At 36.5% G+C, this 22,302-nt stretch overlaps 1 protein-coding gene across 1 annotated transcript in view; it reads right to left on the bottom strand.

Moving 5' to 3' along the window:
* LOC121371521 (26S proteasome non-ATPase regulatory subunit 1-like) overlaps positions 1 to 22,302 on the bottom strand; it is a 356,152-nt gene that overhangs the window by 310,758 nt on the left and 23,092 nt on the right. The window contains exons 16-21 of the mRNA XM_041497471.1: positions 21,736 to 21,809; positions 20,836 to 20,896; positions 19,481 to 19,531; positions 17,585 to 17,661; positions 12,813 to 13,028; positions 2,314 to 2,378 (exon numbers count right to left, since the gene is read on the bottom strand). Of these exons, the coding sequence (XP_041353405.1) occupies positions 2,314 to 2,378; positions 12,813 to 13,028; positions 17,585 to 17,661; positions 19,481 to 19,531; positions 20,836 to 20,896; positions 21,736 to 21,809 (544 nt within the window). The remainder of the gene's footprint in view (positions 1 to 2,313; positions 2,379 to 12,812; positions 13,029 to 17,584; positions 17,662 to 19,480; positions 19,532 to 20,835; positions 20,897 to 21,735; positions 21,810 to 22,302) is intronic.

Below are 22,302 nucleotides of genomic sequence, written 5' to 3'. Positions count from 1 at the left end.
CAGAAGGTAAAACGGGTATGGCCCATACCCAAATCTGTTTGCAGATTTTTTTATATTTTTTTTTAGGTGAATATTTTGACAAAATTAATGACTCTTATCATTACCGTATGATTTTCTTAACCCTAACTTTAAAGTTAACCCATTTTTGTGTTTAACTTAGTGAGCTAAATTTATGTAGAATATTTATTCCATATAAGTTTCTTAAGCAGCCATATTGTTTAATATTTACAATAAATTAAGGTGTTTGACCCTTGTATATCATCTAACAAACTGACTCACTATGTCAACATGTTTACAGTTTATTATGGAATCATGTTGAAGATGACATATTAAATATGACAAGAGAAAACAAAAAAAATATATTTATTCAGTTATTGAGGCCACATGACCAAGAAAACTACTTTTAAAACAAATGAATATATTAAATATGGTTTGCATTTGATGATAATATGTTGAATATATAGTTTTCATATTGAAATTTTCAAAAATTATAACATGTTTTTTATGTTAACACAATATTTAATATGTTAGTAACATAGTGGCCCTTAAGTTGTTAAGAGTGTGGTCCAATGCCATTTTCTTCTGACTTATTTATTGGCCTGCATTAAATATTAAGCCTGTTCATGGAATCATGGTTATGGAGCATATGCCAGATTTCAATATTTCAGCTAACAGAGATCAAGAATTAGGGAGCCATCACGCAACCCACTCACTGGCTAAACTAAAAATTATTATACCTCCACATTTGTCACACTGCATTTCCAGACCAGCATCTCTCTAAAACACTGGCTTAATGGGAAAATGGACTTCTCTAATCAAGCAGTTATAGCAATATTGCCAGAACTGGCAGATCCTAATATCCGACACATTTACTAGAGCTTTGGATGTCATCACAGCTGAGACACATGCCAGTTACTGACTGCTGATGGTGGCAAAGAGAGAGAAAAATAAACATGATATCCAGTTCTCGTTATAAAACAAAAACACAAACCCAGCGATTCTTTGTGGATGAGGTATCACTTTAGAAAGTCTCAAGAATGTAAATATTATGCATCATTTAGTTTTCATTCAAATAAACATGCATGTGTGTACTTGCCGGTCAAGCAAGGAAAGATATTGGTAGGATTACGGGTGACCACAGGTAACATGTTGGTCTTCAATGGAACAGAGCTAGGTGTTGGAATGAGGGCAGGCTAGGTGTTGATATCTAATGGCAAAGGAAGGAAGGAAATGTTTTATTCAACGATGCACTCAACACATTTTATTTATGGTTATATAGCGTCAGACTAATGGCAGAGGGTGTTTCACCGAGGCCAATGAGGTTGCCTGTCAAAGCAGTGTTTACATGAGGGCAAGGTGTTGATATTGGGAGGTAGGGTGTTTACATGAGGGAATGGGTCAGACTAATGGCAGAGGGTGTTTCACCGAGGACAATGAGGTTGCCTTGTCAAGGCAGTGTTTACATGAGGGCAAGGTGTTGATATTGGGAGGTAGGGCTTTTACATGAGGGAATGGGTATGGAAAATCTTTTTACATGTCCATATCCAAGAGGTTCAGGTATGTCAATCCCAGACTTAACCTCTGAAATTGCCAATGGCCATATCCGGGACATGAGAGCAAAGTGTTGGTCTCTGGAGGCAGGGTGTTTAAATGAGGACATGATGTTGGTCTCTGAAGGTAGGGTGTTTAAATGAGGGCAAAATGTTTGTCTCTGGAGACAGGCAAGGTGTTTGTCTCTGGAGACAGGGTGTTTTAATGAGGGCAAGGTGGTGGTCTCTGGGGGCAGGGTGTTTAAATGAGGGCAGGGTGTTGGTCTCTGAAGGCATAGTGTTTAAATAAGGGCAAGGTGTTGGTCTCTGAAGGCAGGTGTTTAAATGAGGGCAAGGTGTTGGTCTCTGAAGGCAGGGTGTTTAAACGAGGGCAAGGTGTTGGTCTCTGCAGGCAGGGTGTTTAAATGAGGACATGGTGTTTGTCTCTGAAGGCAGGGTGTTTCAATGAGGGCAAGGTGTTGGTCTCCAGAGGCAGAGAAACATGTCAGTTTGTGAACAGGTGTTGGATTTACTAGAGTTCTTTGTATTGTCACAACGAGACACATGCCAGTTTGTGAACAGGGTGTTGGGTATTGAGGTGTTTGTAAACATGAGAACTAATGGTTGGCAAAGTGTTTGATGGCAAAGGTTTTGACGGAAGACAGGTGCCCTTTACAAACGGTTCATTTATGCAAAAAAGGAACTGAAAACAAAAACAATACAGAAGAATATATAATGGAGTACAAAGGGTAACAGTAAGAGAATAACAAGCCTTTTCACAAACCTGAATAGAAGAAATCCAAGGGAGGTAACTGCAACTCTTCTGACGTCATCGTTAACATCACTCACCTATAACACAAGAAGCACATTTAAGCAATATTTCATAACAGTAATGACATAGAGAATATTAAGTACTTAATGATGTAGGATATCAGCTTTATCCTGTGAAGGTAAGAATGGGAAATTTCTTTTATCTTTATCCTGCAGACCATAAAAATAAAGGAAAAAGCTTTTATTTCAGCTACATTGTACGGTGACCTAGAGGTCAAATGAGCGATTTTCTAATGTAGCTATGCATGTGACGTCACACAAGTGACATCAAAAGTCATATCCTGCTGGTATACGTTCATGACTTTGCTGTTAATCAATCATAATAGTCGGCCAATAGAAACAAAAAAAAAATTTTTTTTTTTATTTAACGACACTCAACACATTTTATTTATGGTTATATGGCGTCAAACATATGGTGAAGGACTACACAGATAATGAGAGAAGAAACCCGCTGTCGTCACTTCATGGGCTACTCTTTTCGATTAGCAGCACCCACAATCCCATTTCAATATTGCATAACCTAACAGATGTTTGTTTTATTTAATGACACCACTAGAGCACACTGATTTATTAATCATCAGCTATTGGATGTCAAACATTTGGTAATTTGACATATAGTCTTAGAGAGGAAACCCGCTACATTTTTTCATTAGTAGCAATGGATCTTTTTATATGCACCATCCCACAGACAGGGTAGTACATACCACGGCCTTTCATGTACCAGTCATGGTGCACTGGCTGGAACAAGAAATAGCCCAATGGGCCCATCGACGGGGATCAATCCCACACCGACCACGCATCGAGCGAGTGCTGTACCACTGGGCTATGTCCCGCCCCTAATCGGCTAGTAGAAACAGTGGTTGTAGATTAAATGGCCATAAACCTACAGCATATTAAAACATCTTTCCACAAGACAACATTACATATGATACAGTTTCTATAATCAAAGAAACCCTTGATATGAACATGTTGTTCACAACACTGTTAAGCTGGCCAAATTTTGTTTGAAAAATCGGAGATTAAAGTAGGTTACGAGAAACAAATCTGGAAATTTTAATATTTAATATATATATATACGGTACATGCAAACTATACACAGAAGCGCGCACACACCACATAGGTCATAGGGTTATGGTTGCACAATGGTTCCAAATGACAATCCACATTCAGAAGACTTTAGGAATTTTAGCGTTGCTTTCCAAAATTTTGGTAATTTTCAGTTTCATTTAACAAACATCTTGTTAGAATCAAAAAGACTAATACTATACATATACTTATATTTATTCAAATTAATATCTAGTCTTATATCTTATTTTCAAAATATGCCTTTATATATTAATAAAAAAAATTGTTATTTACACTGAATGGGAATTTTTTACTCCAATATTGGGAATAAAAAATTACATAGCTTTTGAGGAATGGTAGGGAATAATGCAGATTATCCGAGTCTAGAAACGTAGGTGATAAAACCCTGGAAGATATGTTAAGTATCAACCAAAATCACATTGTATGTTTTAGTCAAATAATATGAAATATTTTGTACAAACAGCAGAAAACCCGGAAACATCATACAAATGATTAAAAATCCGGAATTCTGAATAAATCTGGAAAGCTTTCTCCTCTGGAAAACATATATGAATTTTTTAATTGTTTCTTTTTTCCCCAATTATTTCCTTGAGTCTACAGGGTTACAGCAAACAACAAAATATCTTGTCATGCACAAATCGTCTAATCAGAGCCCTGAATAATCAGTCTGGGTAATAAAAAAAGTTCGCCAAATAATCTGAAAAATGCTAATCTATAGCTATATTCAAACAAAATATTAATTATTACACAATTTTTTTATCGTCAAATTAAAATAAACTTTGTCATTATTTTTAAAATCCGTAACTGGCGAATTTGACGAGTGACACAGCTAGCCCTGCTTGTGCTTATTTTAAGGTCACCTATAGGTATCATCTCAAAATTGAACAATCTAAAAAAAACTATTAAATCTCTCTTCTTGACCCATCCCCGCCCCCTCCCAAATCCCCTCAACAGACTAAAAAGTAATTTACAATTATCAACAATTTCACAAGTCGACAAACTGTATGCCACGAGATTGGTTTAATAGACAAATCACGGATACTGAGATTCTATATCCCACATTTGCTGAAACTTTTAAAAACTGACAGTGATGTAACCAATATAATAAAGTTCAAAACAGACACAATATAAACAGGAAAACCATTCACCCGGGCATTGGATGAAGTAATTTCTTTTTTTTTTCATCTTTTTTTTGACATCCTTCAATTTTGAGATGATCCCCAAGGACTCTGCAGATACCGAAAATATTCATACATGATCTCGCCGACTGATTACAGTTGCAACAGATTTGATGAAAGATTGGGGATCAGCCCGGTTAAGAAAGGTTACAATGGCAAATGCCACGAGGCTCTGTCATGCGACTTTTGTCATTCGACCTGAGCGGAATAAAGCTAATATCTTACGGCAGTAACCAATTATTTTATTTATTCCGTAGTCGAAAAGGAAGACTTGGAAAGCCATATTTATTCCAGGTTTTAGCTCTCTGATCTCATGTCAGATAAATCACTTAATCAGGACTCACACTGGAACAAAAGTTTAAAGTTTGTTTTTGTTTAACAACACCACTAGACCACATTGATTTATTAATCATCGGCTATTGGATGTCAAACATTTCGTTATTTTGACATGTAGTCTGAGAGAGGAAAGATGCTACATTTTTCCGTTAGTAGCAAGGGATCTTTTATATGCACCATCCCACAGACAGGATAGCACATATCACAGGCCAGTCGTGATGCAGTGTCTGGAATGAGAGATAGCCCAATGGGCCCACCTACGGGGATCGATCCGAGACTGACCACGCATCAAGCGAACACTTTACCACTGGGCTACGTTCTGCGCCTCACACTGGAACAAATCTGTGTTAGTAAATTTTCAGATGTATAGAGTACACGTATTTCCTTGAAAATTGTTAAACTGTGGTTATTCTTTAAGAAATATTTTATTAGCCAAACACTAAATTATGTAGCCATTTTGTATAAAAATTAGCAACTGGCTAATCTGGCAATGAAGAGGGGGTGAGCCCTACATAATTCTTGTTCAGATGTTTCTTTTGTCACATCAGTAAAACATGTTGTTTAAGTTTTATAATTCACAAAAAAATAATGGTTAAATTGTGTCACATTTACCACAACACAATGCTTTAATTGTATATACTGTATTGGATCTATGGAAAATAAATGTTAATTTTCGAAAATCGATATTTGAAGTAAATGTCATGTGACCCATATGTTGGTCACCAATCAAAAATATTTGAAATAATCAAGTCATCATATTTTGGCACTGTACTGCGATACACCATGTCAACTGAAGCCTACATACATACGTTTAGTAGTTTAGTTAATAGTATTCATCTGTGTTTTATATATTTTCAATTTTTGTTACAAGTGTCAATCGAACATTAAAGTGTGCTTTACGCAACAGTATATAGAGTGAAACTTGTAGTCATAATAGCTGTTGATGCATGGTATTGTGGTCCATTAGAGTGCGCCATGCGGCGCAATACCTCTGACCTCACCCTTAGTCCATATCAATCTAGCCTCTACCCATTGACCAGTCCAGCTTGGGTGTCCCTAACAGAAGCCAAAGCTCCTGCTGGCATAGCTATCTGGGTCACTGAGACATATAAGCTGGCTGATACCTTCTTCCATGTGCTCCTGTGGAGAAGCAGAAGAAACTACAGAACATGTCATCCAAGACTGCATAAACCTACAGCAGCTGAGGGAGACTACCTGGACAACTACAACAACTCTCCAGAAGAAGCTGTATGGCACAAGAAGTGATCTACAGAGAACCGTATCGTTCATAGTCACTGCTGGCCTCGACGTGTAGTCAACAAGAAAACGAAAAAGAAGAAGTCAAACCCGTCTAAACCAAATCATGCCGAGACCTAATATTTATTGATTTAGACAGGATCCAGTGTTTAGAGATTCGCACTTTAGAATTTAGAAAATTCAGGACCATGAAACTTGGCTGGTTTTCACAGGATTCTAATTTGTTCAGGGTCTGGTTTAAATAGGTATCACTATAGGGATTTTGCTGGATAAACAGCTGACTTTGTTAAATATATACTGATAAACAGCAGACTTTATCAAATATATACTGATAAACAGCTGATTTTGTCAAATCTATATTGATGAAAAGAAAGAAGGGAACATATAAACAGTAACAGCAAATATTGACTGCAACCAAAACACTCATCCCGAATATCAAGAAATTAAATGTGTTACTGGCAGTCAATACCACAGTTCTAAATTCCATCTCTGTATGTTATACAGGTGTAAGTACTCTAACAGTGAATTAAATGTGATCTCAAATAATGTATTCCCTTATTTCTCTCCATCAAAATATATTTAAACAGCTTCACCAAAGGTCATAATTATGAGTATTACCAAATTCAATGAGCCATTAAAAACATTTGGCAGCAATATGATTGGCTAAAAAACAAAATTCATTTCTCTCTGAATTGATGGTAGAAATATTAGTATGAACATATTTTATCACTATCTAATGACAAAAACGGCAGTTTAATAACGGAAAGTTATATTTTTCATTGTGAAATACGAGCTTCTGTGATATTAACATGACCAACGTACATGTTGTCAAATGACTTTCTACAATAGTAATGTGAAGAACACAGATTAGTTGGCATGATATTAATCTGAGCAAGTCATATGACCATAACAGACCTTGAAATTGACAAATTAAGAGGGCAAGGCCATTTGACTTACACTGATCGTGTTCGAGTATGATGGCCAATTAGTAACATGCAAAATAATGTTCAGGGCATTGGGGCATATGACAAGGGCACTGCGGCAATTTGTCAAATAGCCGTAATTAAATTCTAGTGCTGCCTTAATGTGACAAAGTTTCTGACTATAATGTCCACACACATTCTCTCAGGTTAGGTCAGTCAGTCAGCAACACAAACATAAACAGACACAGACACACACAGACACACACACACTCTCTCTTTGTCTGTCTCGCTCCCCCCTTTTTTTTTTCTCCCTCCTCTCTCCCCCCCCACTCACTCTCTCTCTCTCTCTCTCTGTGTCTCTCTCTCTCTCTCACTCACTCACTCACTCACTCACTCACTCACTCACTCACTCACTCACTCACACTCACTCTCTCTCTCTCTCTCTCTCTCTCTCTCTCTCTCTCTTTCTCTCTGATGTGTCAACATAACCCATTGAGACACCAAACAGCTACCGTTTATCATCTAAACACACTAATCTATTTATGTATTTTCACCATTTTGTGAATGTTGTGATTGTACTGTCTGTTTAATTTAATGTGTGTATCGTGTGCTCTGTCAATGTAAGACAGATTCCTTTTAACGGTAATTAAGTATTGTATGTATACTAATTGGGAACATGCTACAATAATGGCAAACTCAGGACTGTCTCTTTGAAAACAATAAAACTGGAAGCCCTCCATGGTTCTTCAGTTTGTTGACCTGCACTTGACATTCGAAGGAAAAAAGGAAGGAAATGTTTTATTTAACAACACACTCAACACATTTTATTTACGGTTATATGGCGTCGGACATATGGTTAAGAACCACACAGATATTGAGAGAGGAAACCCGCTGTCGCCACTTCATGGACTACTCTTTTCAATTAACAGCAATATATATTATTTATATGCACTATCCCAAAGACAGGATAACACATACCACGGCCTTTGATATACCAGTCGTGGAGCACTGGCTAGAGTGAGAAATAGCCAAATTGGCCCACTGACGGGGATCGACCCCACACTGACCACGCATCAAGCGAATGCTTTACCACTGGGCTATGTTCCGCCCTTGACATTCGAAGTCTCACTGCAGCCAAATCTACAGATATGTGCACTAATTAATTTGAAATTAATGTGCACGAGACACTCAAAAGGGTTCGACACCACCGGGGGAGGGTGGGAGGAAGGGCAGAGTTGAACAAGCAACCGAGGGCGTTAAAAGGGAAAATGTGCTGCATTAGGAACAAATCAATAACAAGTGTGCTCCCAGCCATTGTCCACGTGCAAGTTAATGAGTCAGGTTGTCACACAGGCTGTCACTAGCTATTACTGACACATGCTGTAGAATACCGCTGCTAGTACATGGGTTACAATTTAACTCTGTTCACAGAGGTTAACTACCCATTACTTTGTTGACATAAGAAACACCCATTACTTTGCTGACAAAGGTTAATACCCATTACTTTGCTGACAAAGGTTAACACCCATTATTTTGCTGACAAAAGAAATGCCCATTACTTTGCTGACAAAAGAAACACCCCTTACTTTGCTGACATAAGAAATGCCCGTTACTCTGTTGATAAAGGTTAACACCCCTTACTTTGCTGACATAAGAAATGCCCTTTACTCTGTTGATAAAGGTTAACACCCCATTACTTTGTAGACATAAACAAATGCCCATTATTTTGTGGACATAAGAAACACCCATTACTTTGTTGACATAAGAAACACCCATTATATTGTGGACATAAGAAACACCCATTACTTTGTTGACATAAGAAACACCCATTACTTTGTTGACATAAGAAACACCCATTATTTTGTGGACATAAGAAACACCCACTACTTTGTTGACATAAGAAACACCCATTACTTTGTTGACATAAGAAACACCCATTACTTTGTTGACATAAGAAACACCCATTACTTTGCTGATAACAGAAACATTCCTTACTACTACAGTGAAACCCTGATAAACCAGATTTCCATCACAGGGCTAGCTCTGGGTGAGCAAAATGTTTCGCCAAATTGTCTATTAAACTTCAACAATTGCAGAAATCACCAGTTACTTTCTAAAAAAAAAAAAATTTGACCTGAAATTATTTCGCCAAATTAAAATAAAATTCGCCAACTACTTTCAAAATTCGCAATCGGTGAATTTGGCGAGTGCCAGAGCTAGCCCTGCATGAGACCAAATAAAAAGTCTGGTTTTAAGGGTATTCGGAAAACAGTTTACTCTGAACTTGTATTTAAAAAGGGACCATGAAAAATTACCTGTTTTGAGGGAATTCCAGTTTACTGAGGGTCCTGTTTTGTGGGGTTTCACTGTATATAGTTTAGAATAACTTTGTTATACAAAAGAAATACCCATTACTATGCTGACACAGGAAACATTTAATACTACCAGTCCTGTCACTAGTGGTAACTGGGACAGTATTTGAAGGAAGGAAGGAAATGTTTTATTTAATGATGCACTCAACACATTTTATTTACAGTTATATGGCGTCGATTAGCAGCAAGGGATATTTTATATGCACCATCCCACAGACAGGGTAGTACATATCACTGGCTGGAACAAGAAATAGCCCAATGGGCCCACCGATGGGGATCGATCCCACACAGACCGCGCATCAAGCGAGCGCTGTACCACTGGGCTACTTCCCGCTCTTGGGACAGTACTTGATGTTCAAAAAAAAAAAAAAAGGTTTTAACTGGGCAATAAATGTATACAAGTTTATTTCATCTACATTAGTAGTCTTGTGCTTTAAACATCAATGGGGTGCCTGTAAAACTAATGACTACAATGTTGTGCAAATCTATGGATGTTGTAAAAACATCCTGTAACTGTTATATGGAAAACGAGCTATGAAAGGTTCCACTTTTTTATATAATATTTTTGGGGGAGAGGTTTTAGCATTCATAATTGTTGGTCATAATTTGGTTCATATATTGAATATATACTGATAGAAAGAAATAAAGGATCACACATATAGCAACAAGAAATAATGACTGCATTAAAAATCAATTCATATTGTCAGAAGTTGACAGGGAACATATAGTCAACACTACAGACATTTAATCCCACATTACAACTTGGTATGAAATACAGACATTATTACGCTAGTTGTGAATTAAAATTGGTCTACAATTTGATGTGTTCCCTTATTTCTTATCATCAGTATAGTATTTTAAACACATATATTAACATATATGTGACTGTATTTGGTAAAAACCGATAACAATGCACTGTATATATATATGTATATATATATATATATATATATATACACATGTATATATATCCATCTTCAACCCATGGCGACACCACAACACAAGAAAGTGCCGTACTACTGAGACGGAAATACACACACAGCCCTAGAAATACTAGTAACAGACAAAGAGGGCACTGCAATCTCACTTGAGCAGCGAGAGACCAGCCAGCTGATGACGACACGTGACAAACACAGGCTCAAGAGGAAATTAATAACAGTGTGGTCAGCATCACCCTCAGCGATGGTCTGTCAAGTGATGAGACGGTCTCATGCAGGACAAAGTGTCGGTGATTGGCAGGGAAGATAAATGTCTTAAACACTATGTGTGGGATATTGTAGGTGACAGAAAATAATATAATATAAATGTCAAAAATACAATAAGTGGGACGACAGAAAATAATAAGATAAATGTCTTAATCACTATGTGTGGGATATTGTAGGTGACAGAAAATAATATAATATAAATGTCAAAAATACTATATGTGGGATGACAGTAAATAATCAGATAAATGTCTTAAATACTATGTGTGGGATATTGTAGGTGACAGAAAATAATATAATATAAATGTCAAAAATACTATATGTGGGATGACAGTAAATAATCAGATAAATGTCTTAAATACTATGTGTGGGATATTGTAGGTGACAGAAAATAATATAATATAAATGTCAAAAATACTATATGTGGGATGACAGTAAATAATCAGATAAATGTCTAAAATACTATGTGTGGGATATTGTAGGTGACAGAAAATAATATGATATAAATGTCAAAAATACAATATGTGGGATGACAGTAAATAATAAGATAAATGTCTTAAACACTATGTTTGTGGGATATTGTAGGTGATAGAAAATAATATAATATAAATGTCAAAAATACTATATGTGGGAAATTGTAGATGACAGAAAATTATAAGATAAATGTCTAAAATACTACGTCTCAAATTGTAGATGACACCCTACCCTTTAAAAAAAAAAAAAAAAACCCCACTGAAAGGCAAACAAAAAACAAACAAGAAAAGAGGGGTGCAGAAAAAAAGTGGTGCAGCAGAACGTGAAAGGATTGCGTCAAAACACAAAAGAAGGTCGGGCCACCTTCTTAAATGGAACAGCTATAACACTGTTATAAGATAACTGTTTAAAATACTATATATGGGATATTGTAGATGACAGTAGCTTATAAAAAGGGTTATTGAGTGGTTGTAATCTTAATTTTAAAGCAAAAAGCTACATGTATACAGGGTTTCTGCCAGAAAGAAATTTTTGGGTATGGATCTATGGAATTGAACATTTACAATGTTTGTGCTGCATGCACCTGCTGTCTCCCAGAAAGAAAATGGGTTAGGTTTAGGGTTAGGGTTAAGAAAATCATACAGTAATAATAAAAGTCATTAATTTTGTTAAAAAGGTTAACGTAAAAAACAAAATATGTGCAAAAACATTGGGTATGGTGCCATACCTGTTTTACCCTCTGGCAGAAACCCTGGTATAGAGTGACTGCACAGTAACATATTTTTCTGACCCACTGTTACATGGTCCGTTTCTTTCTGATTGTCTTTTCTGTCAGACTGTCAACCAACTAATCAATCAATCTCTCTTTCAATCTCACTCTCTCTTTCTCTCTCACTTCTTCTTTTTTGTCTTCCTCTTTTTACCTCTCTCTCTGTCTCTCTCTCTCTCTCTCTCTCTCTCTCTCTCTCTCTCTCTCTCTCTCTCTCTCTCTCTCTCTCTCTCTCTCTCTCTCTCTCTCTCTCTCTCTCTCTCTCTCTCGTTTTGTTTTGTTTTTAATTAAACTATTAAATTCAGACATATCTGTTAAACTCTAAAATCTTTTGATGCACAAAACTAATATCTAACAATAATTACTGTTCTGATGTAAATACTAAATCAAGTAGTAAATTTTTTGGTCCTTTCCGTTATCCATTTTATAATATGACATTGCTTTTTGTAATTTATTAAAGAATATCATTCTGTTTTTTTGAGACGTCATCCAATCAGAATCAACTACATTGTATTTATAACAGAAATTTTGCAATCATTTGAACAAAATAACAACATATTACAACATGCACCAGTTTTTGAGACGTCATCCAATCAGAATTGAATACATTGTATAATAGAAATTTTTTAATCATTTAACAAAAAAAGAAAACATACCACAACATGTAAGAGTTTTAGAAACATCATCCAATCAGAATTAAATATATTGTATTTATAACAGAAATTTTGCAATCATTTAACAATAAACGATAACATACCGTAACATGTAAGAGTTTTAGAGAGATCATCCAATCATAATTGAATACATTGTATAACAGAAATTTTTTAATCACTTAACAAACAAAATAAAACATACCGCAACATGTAAGAGTTTTCGGATGGCCTGGTTGTTTCCAGACCCGCAGTAGGCCATTGCGATCGTGTACATTCCCGACCAGCGAAGAATCGGGTCCTTGTCGCGGGTTAAACTCTCGATGAGGGCGTCGGCTTCCTCCAGACGACCATACATGGTCAGTGCAATCCCCATGGCCAACCCGCGTAGAATCTTTTCATGCTGGGTTTCCTGGGCATACTGTAAAACAAGGAAGGAAGGAAAATGGTTTATTTAATGACACACCACTCAACACATTTTATTTACAGTTATATGGTGTTGGACATATGATTTAGGACCACACAGATATTGAGAGGAAACCTGCTGTCACCATTTCATAGGTTAGTCTTTCAATTAGTAGCAAGAGATCTTTTATATGCACCATTCCATAGACAGGATAGCACATATCACGGCCTTTGATGTACCAGTCGTGGTGCACTGGGTGGATCGAGAAATAGCCCAATGGGCCCACTGACGGGGATCGATCCCAAAACGACCGTGCATCAAGCGAGCGCTTTACCACTGGGCTAAATCTCGCCCTTACTATAAAAAAAACAGAAGAAAAAAGTAAATATGAGTATAGTGATCGTGATTGTGAATTCTATTAACATGCCCCTATAGCCTTATGGTTTTCGGGTATGTCCCTCACAGGTCACAGCTCTGTCATGGACAGTAGTGGGGCCTGGGACGGGTAAAAAAAAAAAACCCTTCAAAACAGGACTTTGTGTAAATCAGAATTCCTTCAAAACCGACCGTTTTTCAAAGCCCCTTTTTAAATATCAGTACAGAATAGAACCTCTCTAAACCGGATACCCCTTAACCTTCTGAGTACTGCAGGCGAGATATCTCGCCCGAGTCACGTCAGTCGACATACTGTATACTGTATGCAGTGCATTCCCCAATTCATATTTCCCGCCGTTTTGCACACGGCACTCACTGGAAACGGAAATATAATAAAAGAAAACAGATTTTTTTTCTAAATGGTGGCTTTTGTTTTGATTTTTGCAACTGAAAATACCTTGAAGTTTTGAGTTCAAAAAGTGGTTTTCGGCAAGTATTTTCGCTTGACAACAATGGCGGCACGTCGCGATAATTTTCAGGGATCAATAGCTGATTGTGACAGCTAATTTGATAATAAATTTGATCGTTTTACCAACAACAAAAATTACCAAATATTGCAATATGAATCGTAGTTCGGGTTTAAAAAAAATTCTGGTCAGAAAACCACTGTTATCAGGAATAATGGACATAAATACTGTACAGCTGGCCACAAATGCTCGTAAGTAAACGCAACTTTTTTTTTTTTTTGCCTAATTTTAATTACCATTAGCTGATCTAAAAATAATAAAAATTACAAAAAAACCCACGAAAATAATACTTACCGATTCATATATGAACTTTATTTCATGTATTTATAAAACATTTAAGTGAATATATGTGAGTAAAAATCATAAACTTGTACCCACTTAACGTGGTTTTTGTTAAAAATTAATCCAGTAGTCTAAAGGTTAAAACCAGACTTTTTACTTGGTCCCGTGGGTGTCTGCTTTAGAGGGGTTTTACCCTGTTTCACTGTAGATGAGAAGTTGTATTGTGGAAATAAATTGGAAACAGAATGAACCGTTTTGGGGTTGTTTAAGAATTGATCATGTGGATTTCTTGTTCCAACCAGAGCCCCATACCTGGTATATCAATGACCATGGTATGTACTGTCCTGTCGGTGGGGGAAGTGTATAGAAGAGATCCCTTGCTGCTAATGGTAAAATATAGTGTGGTGTTTTCTGAAGACTACGCAAGTGTGACATCCAATAGACGATAACTAATTAATCAATGTACTCTAGCGTTATCATTAAACAAAACAAACTTTAAACTTTGTCACTATGATAGCATTTGTTTTAATATATTTTTCTTTTAAAATTAAAACAATGTATGCATTGTGGAAAATATGTCCACCCTACCTGGTGCAAAACAATTACAGACCCTTTTGCACCACTCACCCTACCCCAACCCTACCACATTTGATCAATTTTTTAATAGTACCGTACTTAATTAAATGAAACAACAGAAGAAACTTTAACAAACAGGAACCAAAGCATAAATAGTGACAGTCTTGTAACAAAAAGAACCCATGACAGAATTAATTATTTGTTCATCTTTAAAATTATTTATTATTTAAACACTGAAAGCTGGTACAAAAAATATTAAATGAGTGCTACAAGACAATTGATGTCTACTTAGTCACTAAATTAGATCACAATAGTATCATACCAGTCTTCTCAGATACTAACAAGATTTCACTGGAGTTTACCCAGTAACTAAAGATTTTACTACAGTCTACTCAGTAACTAAAGATTTTACTACAGTCTACCCAGAAACTAAAGGAGATTTTATGGCAGTCTAGCTAGTAACTAAAAGAGATGTTACTGTAGTTTAAAAAGTTGCTAAAAGAGATCTTACTCACATCAACCCAGAAACTAAAATCTTATTGCAGTCTACAATCACTAAATAAGATCTTAGTACAGTTTATGAAGTCACTAAAAAAAGACCTTAGTGAAGTCACTAACCGAGATCTAACTTCAATTTAATCAGTCATTTAAGGATATCACAAGTAGTCTACCAGGTCATTTAAGATATCACAATGTAGTTTACTCAGTCATTTAAGTATATCACAATGTAGTCTACTCGGTCATTTAAGGATATTACACTGCAGTCTACTTGGTCATTTAAGGGTATCACACTGCAGTCTACTCGGTCATTTAAGGGTATCACAATGTAGTCAACTCGATCATTTAAAGATATCACACTGCAGTCTACTCGATCATTTAAGGATATCACAATGCAGTCTACTTGGTCACATAAGCATATGACACTGCAGTCTACTCGATCATTTAAAGATATCACACTAGTTTATTCGGTCATTTAAGGATATTACACTGCAGTCTACTTGGTCATTTAAGATATCACACTGCAGTCTACTCGGTCATTTAAGGATATCACACTGCAGTCTACTTGGTCATTGAAGGATAACAACCTGTAGTCTATTCGGTCACTAAAGCAAAAAAAATATCAATGAAATGCTATGGATATGAGATGACAAAAATAGACAATTCCATGCACCGAGTTGACCCAGCTTGTGTAAACATTTTTAACACATGATTGATGGCCCTGACAGCACAAAGCGATTCTACCTGACAGGTAAAGACGGAACAAGAGAAAAGACTATCTGTCTGAGAAGCCCACCTCTCCAGACAGCAATCATCATTACTACTGCTAAGCCAACGTGACGACACAAATAACACATCACTTGAAGGGCCATTGTTACGCTACTCAAGGGATTTAGGCGGATATTTTCAGATGTGTCGTAGTTAAGGCCTCACTTATAAAACCCAATCTCTTCATTGATATATTCCAGCCTCGGTGGTGTCGTGGTTAAGCCATCGGACATAAGGCTGGTAGGTACAGGGTTCACAGACCCGGTACTGGCTCACACCCAGAGTGAGTTTTTAACAACTCAATGGGTAGGTGTAAGCCCACTACACCGTCATCTCTCTCACTAACAATTAACAACTAACCCACTGTCCTGGACAGACAGCCCAGATAGCTGAGGTGTGTGTGTGCCCAGGACAGCATGCTTGAACCTTAATTGGATGTAGGCACTAAAAATAAGTTCAAATGAATGATGTATACTGGCCTCGGTACTGGGTTCGCAGCCCGGTACAGGCTCCCACCCAGAGCTAGTTTTAATGATTGATTGGGTAGGTGTAACCACTAACAACTAATAACTAACCCACCGTCCTGGACAGATAGCTGAGGTGTGCATGCTTGAATCATAACTGGATATAAATACAGAAATAAGTTGAAATAAAATAAATACAGTTAAGATACACTGTGCTATGGATCAACCCACCTTCTATGGACAAAAACCACCACTGAGTTATGACACATGAGCACACAAGAGCTATTAGTCGAGAAAAAGGTTACGTGAGACTTAGCTTAAAGAAATTCCACCACACAATGAGCTAAGGTTTGTTTGTTTGTTTAACTACACCACTAGAGCACATTAATTTTTTTAATCATCGGCTATAGGGTGTCAAACATGATCATTCTGATAGTTAGACAAAACTTGCTACATTTTCCCCTATAAGCCGCATAGAATCTTTTATATGCACTTTCCCACAGATGGGGGACAAAAACACATTTCTGTCTAGACTCAAGACTTTAAAGGCGCAAACCCTAGTTTCAACGGACAATGAAAATGGACACTAAGTTTGGTTAATCTACAAACCTGTAAGACATTTGGTTAATGTTACAACAGAGTGAAAGAACACTTTGTGATGTTAAAACCGGGAAATATCCTTTAAAAAATAGGCCAGACGCACGTGCGTTTTTAAAAATATGAAAAATGCATTTTGTGGTATTAAAAACACCAGGATGACCAGAAACACTTCAGCTGGATGGAAATGGATAATCTAAACAATAAAATATAAGTAATGTTTGATTTCAGTGATCATAAACGGCTCTAATAGTGAAAAATATGCTGTAGTGTTTAAAAACTAGGGTATGACCCTTTAACATTATGTCAATACCACACTCACTGCATGTATGTGACATCATGAATGACTGGAGTCTAACCTCTAAAGTTTTATAAGGATGGGCCCAGGTACTTAAAGCTACAGACTTCAAAGGTAAAAGAAATACAGTCTGCTATTCGCAAACAACAGAATTAAACCGTAATAAGAATTTCTAATAAAACTTACAGCCACCATGTCTTCTATGGCGGTAGCGGATTTCGTGCCCAGCATCACTAACCCCATAGCTAGACCCGCTGCCTCTCCTGTCAAACGAGATCAGTAAAATACTATGAAATTATACAAAATATATGAAATTAAAGCATGAAATAAAATCATCATCACATCTCTAAGCTTACCAGTAAATGGAACAATTAAAAATCACATATCAAAATAAAAATCAAACTGCATTTGTATCAGGGCTCAAACTTAACGACTGCACTGACAGCAATTGCCGTCGTTGAGCTATAATTTGCCATGGGTCGGGAGCGTCACCGGCAGCAAATTTATGCCGCTGAATAAAAAATACTGCAATAAAACTCCTCAACAATAGCAAAATGATAACAGCTGGTGTGCATTATCTGCCAGTATTTAACACTTGTACATTTGAAATATGTTTACATGCAAAAAAAAAGACCTTTCAGTCATACGTATTTGCTGCAAAAGTTACCATTTAAAAAATTACCAGGGGCAGGCTCAAAATTGCCATCGGTGGGCCGTGGGTGGTAAATTCTTAAGTTCGAGCCCTGCTATACATGTATGTCGATAAACAAATACCTATATGTATTCACCTTTGATTTGACCAAGGAGATTGGCGATTTGATTATGAAATAAGAGTATTTATATAATCCTTCTGAGATCTTTGTTTTACTTTTTTAAAAGATTATTCACACTACACCCATTAGAAACAAATTGAAGAATTTTTTTTTTCATGAATACTCAACTTGACGTCTCTACCTATCTGCATTCCCCCCCCCCCCCCCCAGTGTCACAATGGACTGGTCCAAACATCTCACAGCCAGTGATTGGTTAAAATCTTTCATTGTGTCATGGGTACTAAAAGTTTGTTTGTTTTGTTTAACAACACCAGTAGAGCACATTGATTTATTAATCATCAGCTACTGGATGTCAAACATTTGGTTATTTTGACATATAGTCTTAAGATAGGAAACCTGCTTAATTTTTCCATTAGTAGCAAGGGATCTTTTATATGCACCATCCCACAGACAGGATAGCACATACCACGGCTTTTGATACACCAGTTGTGGTGCGCTGGCTGGGACGAGGTCATGGGTACATACACACAGGAAGAGAGATCAAGGGATTAATTCACAAATCTCTCTTAAGCAACAATTCTTTTAACCGGCCTCAGGCGTGTAGTGGTTAAGCCATCGGACATTAGACTAGTAGGTACTGGGTTCACATCCCTGTACTGGCTCCCACCCAGAGAGAGTTTAATGGGTAGCTTAAGGCCTTTACACTATCTTCTCTCTCACCAACAACTAACAACTAACCAGTAATCCACTATCCTGGAAAGATTTTGCCTGAAAGCAGAGGTGTGTCTTTATTTGGATGTCAGCACGAAAATAAAGAAAAATTAATAAGCAACATCATCACATATTCCTTGTATGTCATTTTGAAAATTTGCAAAATTTTTGCATTTCTTTTTGAAAAGTTTGCAAAGTTGCGAGACTTTAGTGAATTAGGACCCAGGCCTGGTGCTTATAAAACTTTTAGGGTCGAATTTACAAAGCCTGTTTATGACTTATACGCGTTTACCTACGTACATTTACAAGGCTTAATTAGACACCTGCATTTAAGCAAAACAGGCTTTATAAATTCGACCCTTATGAGTCTAGACTTGAGACTCTAATAGACTGACACTAATGTCATGACAACGCTATACAAATTGTATGTATGTGACGTCATAAGAGATTATGTCTGGACTCTATAAAAGTTTTACAAGCACGGGCCCAGGTTATGTATCAAAAGAAATACTGCAATGATCAGTCACTTGTAGCATACACCATTTGGTGCTTACAAATGAGTTTCTTGTTTTACAGTATACAATACGTTTGTCATTACCTGTTACAGCATCATCTTGATACAGGTTGAACTTCAACTGTTCATAAATATCTGAAAGTAAAAGAAAATGAAAAAAAGATTGATTTGATAATATGGCTACTGTGTGCATCTTTAAGTTCTTAATGAAAAAACATTAATTAGCATCAACAAACATTTATGAAGATATAAATTAATCAGGTATTTAATTACTGACAACTTATTTATACACCGTCTTGGGTTTGCTGCTACCATGAATGTTTCTAAATATGAGTGTGGTTTTGGTCATGCCAAAACAAATCCAAGTGAGATTTTACCTCAAAACAATTTTCGTACGTACAAAAAAGAAATATTTTAGGAAATTAAATGAACATCGAGTTACTAAAACAATAGAATGACCAGAAAAACACTGGATGTCACCTCCGAGAATTGAAAATCGGCATAAATCATTTATGGGTTACACTAAAAGAAATTCAGGTAACCCACTTAATTTTTGCATAACCCGTCACGACCATGAAAATGATGTCCTAAATATAATGTGCATACAACAGGGGTGGGAATTGTGAACTGTAAAAAAAATAATTTTGAAATCCTAGGTTAAAATCTGTGCCATCTGACACATTTTGGAGGAAAGGATGATTAAAATGCGAGGAAATGCAAAGTACTATGAGAGGAAAACAGGTGATTCGAGGAAAATTCCAACCCCTGATACAAAAAAATGGGTTATGCAACAGACTTGTGCAGTGACACGCAGACAAGCTTATATCATTTTTCAGGGATGTGAGTTGGGCTGGAACGAAAAAGCTTACTGCTCACCTTCTTTCTTCCCTAGTCGAAAAAAGGCTTTCAAATAGCATATCCTGGATTGGACAAAACTGGCCAATCACAGCAAAGCTGACAAAATTCAGCAAATACTACTTGCAATCTTATGCGCAGCGCAGCAGTCTCCGTCAGCCAAAAGGCACATCGGGTTTTTTTTGGTTTTTGGGGGGTTTTTTAAAGACGAAATGGAAAAGCGCATTTACGCGTTTCCGCGTAGCTCTCACATCACTGATTTTTGCAATTTTGAAAGGCCTATAAACAAACATTGATTAAACCAAAAAATATACTTAATATGTAATGCATTGTTTGACAAATGTTTGAGATAGTCACTAGCCCTCACAGAAGCTTTGTCTAATGCCCTATGTATTACAGTAATACAGTTGATCATTTCCACTAGCCCAGACCAAAAATGTACTAGCTAGGACCGAGGGCAAGTGGATTTGTCGAACTCTGCTGTAATACCAGTTGTTAAAAAGGATCTATTAGTCGAAAATGTTTTAAAATGCCCGCGAATTGAGGACAGTCTGTTTAAATAGTTTAAAACAAAATCTGTAAACCTTGTCGAGCAGTTCCCATCGCAGCCAGACCAACTCCAAGACACCCGCCGTGACGTACCATCTGTGAAAACAAAAAAAACATCAAGTTTAAAAACAGGTACTTTGTAAAATCATCACTAATTCTGTGAATTCAACTGATTCAACGGATTGGGGTTTTTCTTGTTCCACCCAGTGCACCAAAACTGATCAAAGGATATGTCAAAGGGTATGTGCTTTCTTGTCTGTGGGGAAAATACATATAAAAGATCCCTTGCTGCATTAGGAAAAATGTAGCAGGTATCCTCTGATGATTATGAGTCATAATTACCAAATGTTTGACATCCAATAGCCAATGATTAATTAATCAGTGTGCTCTAGTGGTGTCATTAAAGAAAACTTCTTTTTTATTTTTTTTATTCTGTGTAGTGTAAATGGGTAAAAAATATAGTGCATGTTTTATGTAGCCTGGTTACATTATATTACTTGAGACCAGGGCTTCTGCTGGACTTTCTAAGGCACTCACCAAATTTTATTTTAATTTGGCGACATAATTTAGTGTATTTTTGAAGGTCAATAGACAATTTGACCAAATTCTTTGCTCAACCAAAGGTAAAATTACATACACCCATAATCTTGAAAAGTAATGGATACATTTTAATTTTTTTAGAAATAATATAACAGAATTGCTGTTTAAAATTTGTCATCATAGTGCATGAAATGCAGTGTCCAATTCCAAAAGATTTCAAACCCAGTCATGCGCGATATGCTTTTGATCTGTATAGTGTGTGCCTGTACAGATTCAGTACATCAACTGTTTAATACTCACATCAGTCGAGACTTCCTTTAGCTGTGTTAATAAATAATCTTATTTTTGACGTATTTAACTCATCAAATATGAAACACCAACTGTTTAATACTCACATCAGTCGAGGCTTCCTTTAGCTGTGTTAATAAATAATCTGTGATGTCACCACCGTGGTTGGCATGAATTAAACCTGCAACAACAAGAACAAAAATGATTGCAATTTTAGCTTCATTTTAGAAAAATGTCATAAGTATGGTTTTCACTTTATATACATCTCAAAATACTGTTGGTAGCACAGTGAAATCTGTCAAAGTTGGATCACACCAGGGACTTAATATTTATCCAATTTCACAGGATCTGGTGCTTAGAGGGTGGCGTTTTAGAATTGGGGAAAATCGGACCCCGAAACTTGGCCTGTTTTGACAGGATTCCAGTTTGTTCTGGGTCCGGTTTAGACAGGTTTCACTCTATTTTGATTATTTTTCCTATTCTGATTCTGCATGCCCCTCTGTCAAAGGTGAACAGTTGCTTGCTCTCTCCTCATACTCACTCAAACATGGAAAGTGGTGAGTGTTTCTACTCTCGCCTTTTATCAATTTGCTTCTTCTTTTTTTTGAAAGCTAAAGAGTATTTTCTTGAAAATTATTAAAGTGTGGTTAATTTAAGGAATATTTTATTAGTCA

The sequence above is a fragment of the Gigantopelta aegis genome, chromosome 1 (assembly GCF_016097555.1).
Source record: "Gigantopelta aegis isolate Gae_Host chromosome 1, Gae_host_genome, whole genome shotgun sequence".
Lineage (NCBI taxonomy): Eukaryota > Metazoa > Mollusca > Gastropoda > Neomphalida > Peltospiridae > Gigantopelta > Gigantopelta aegis.
This window is presented reverse-complemented; position numbering and strand designations above follow the sequence as displayed.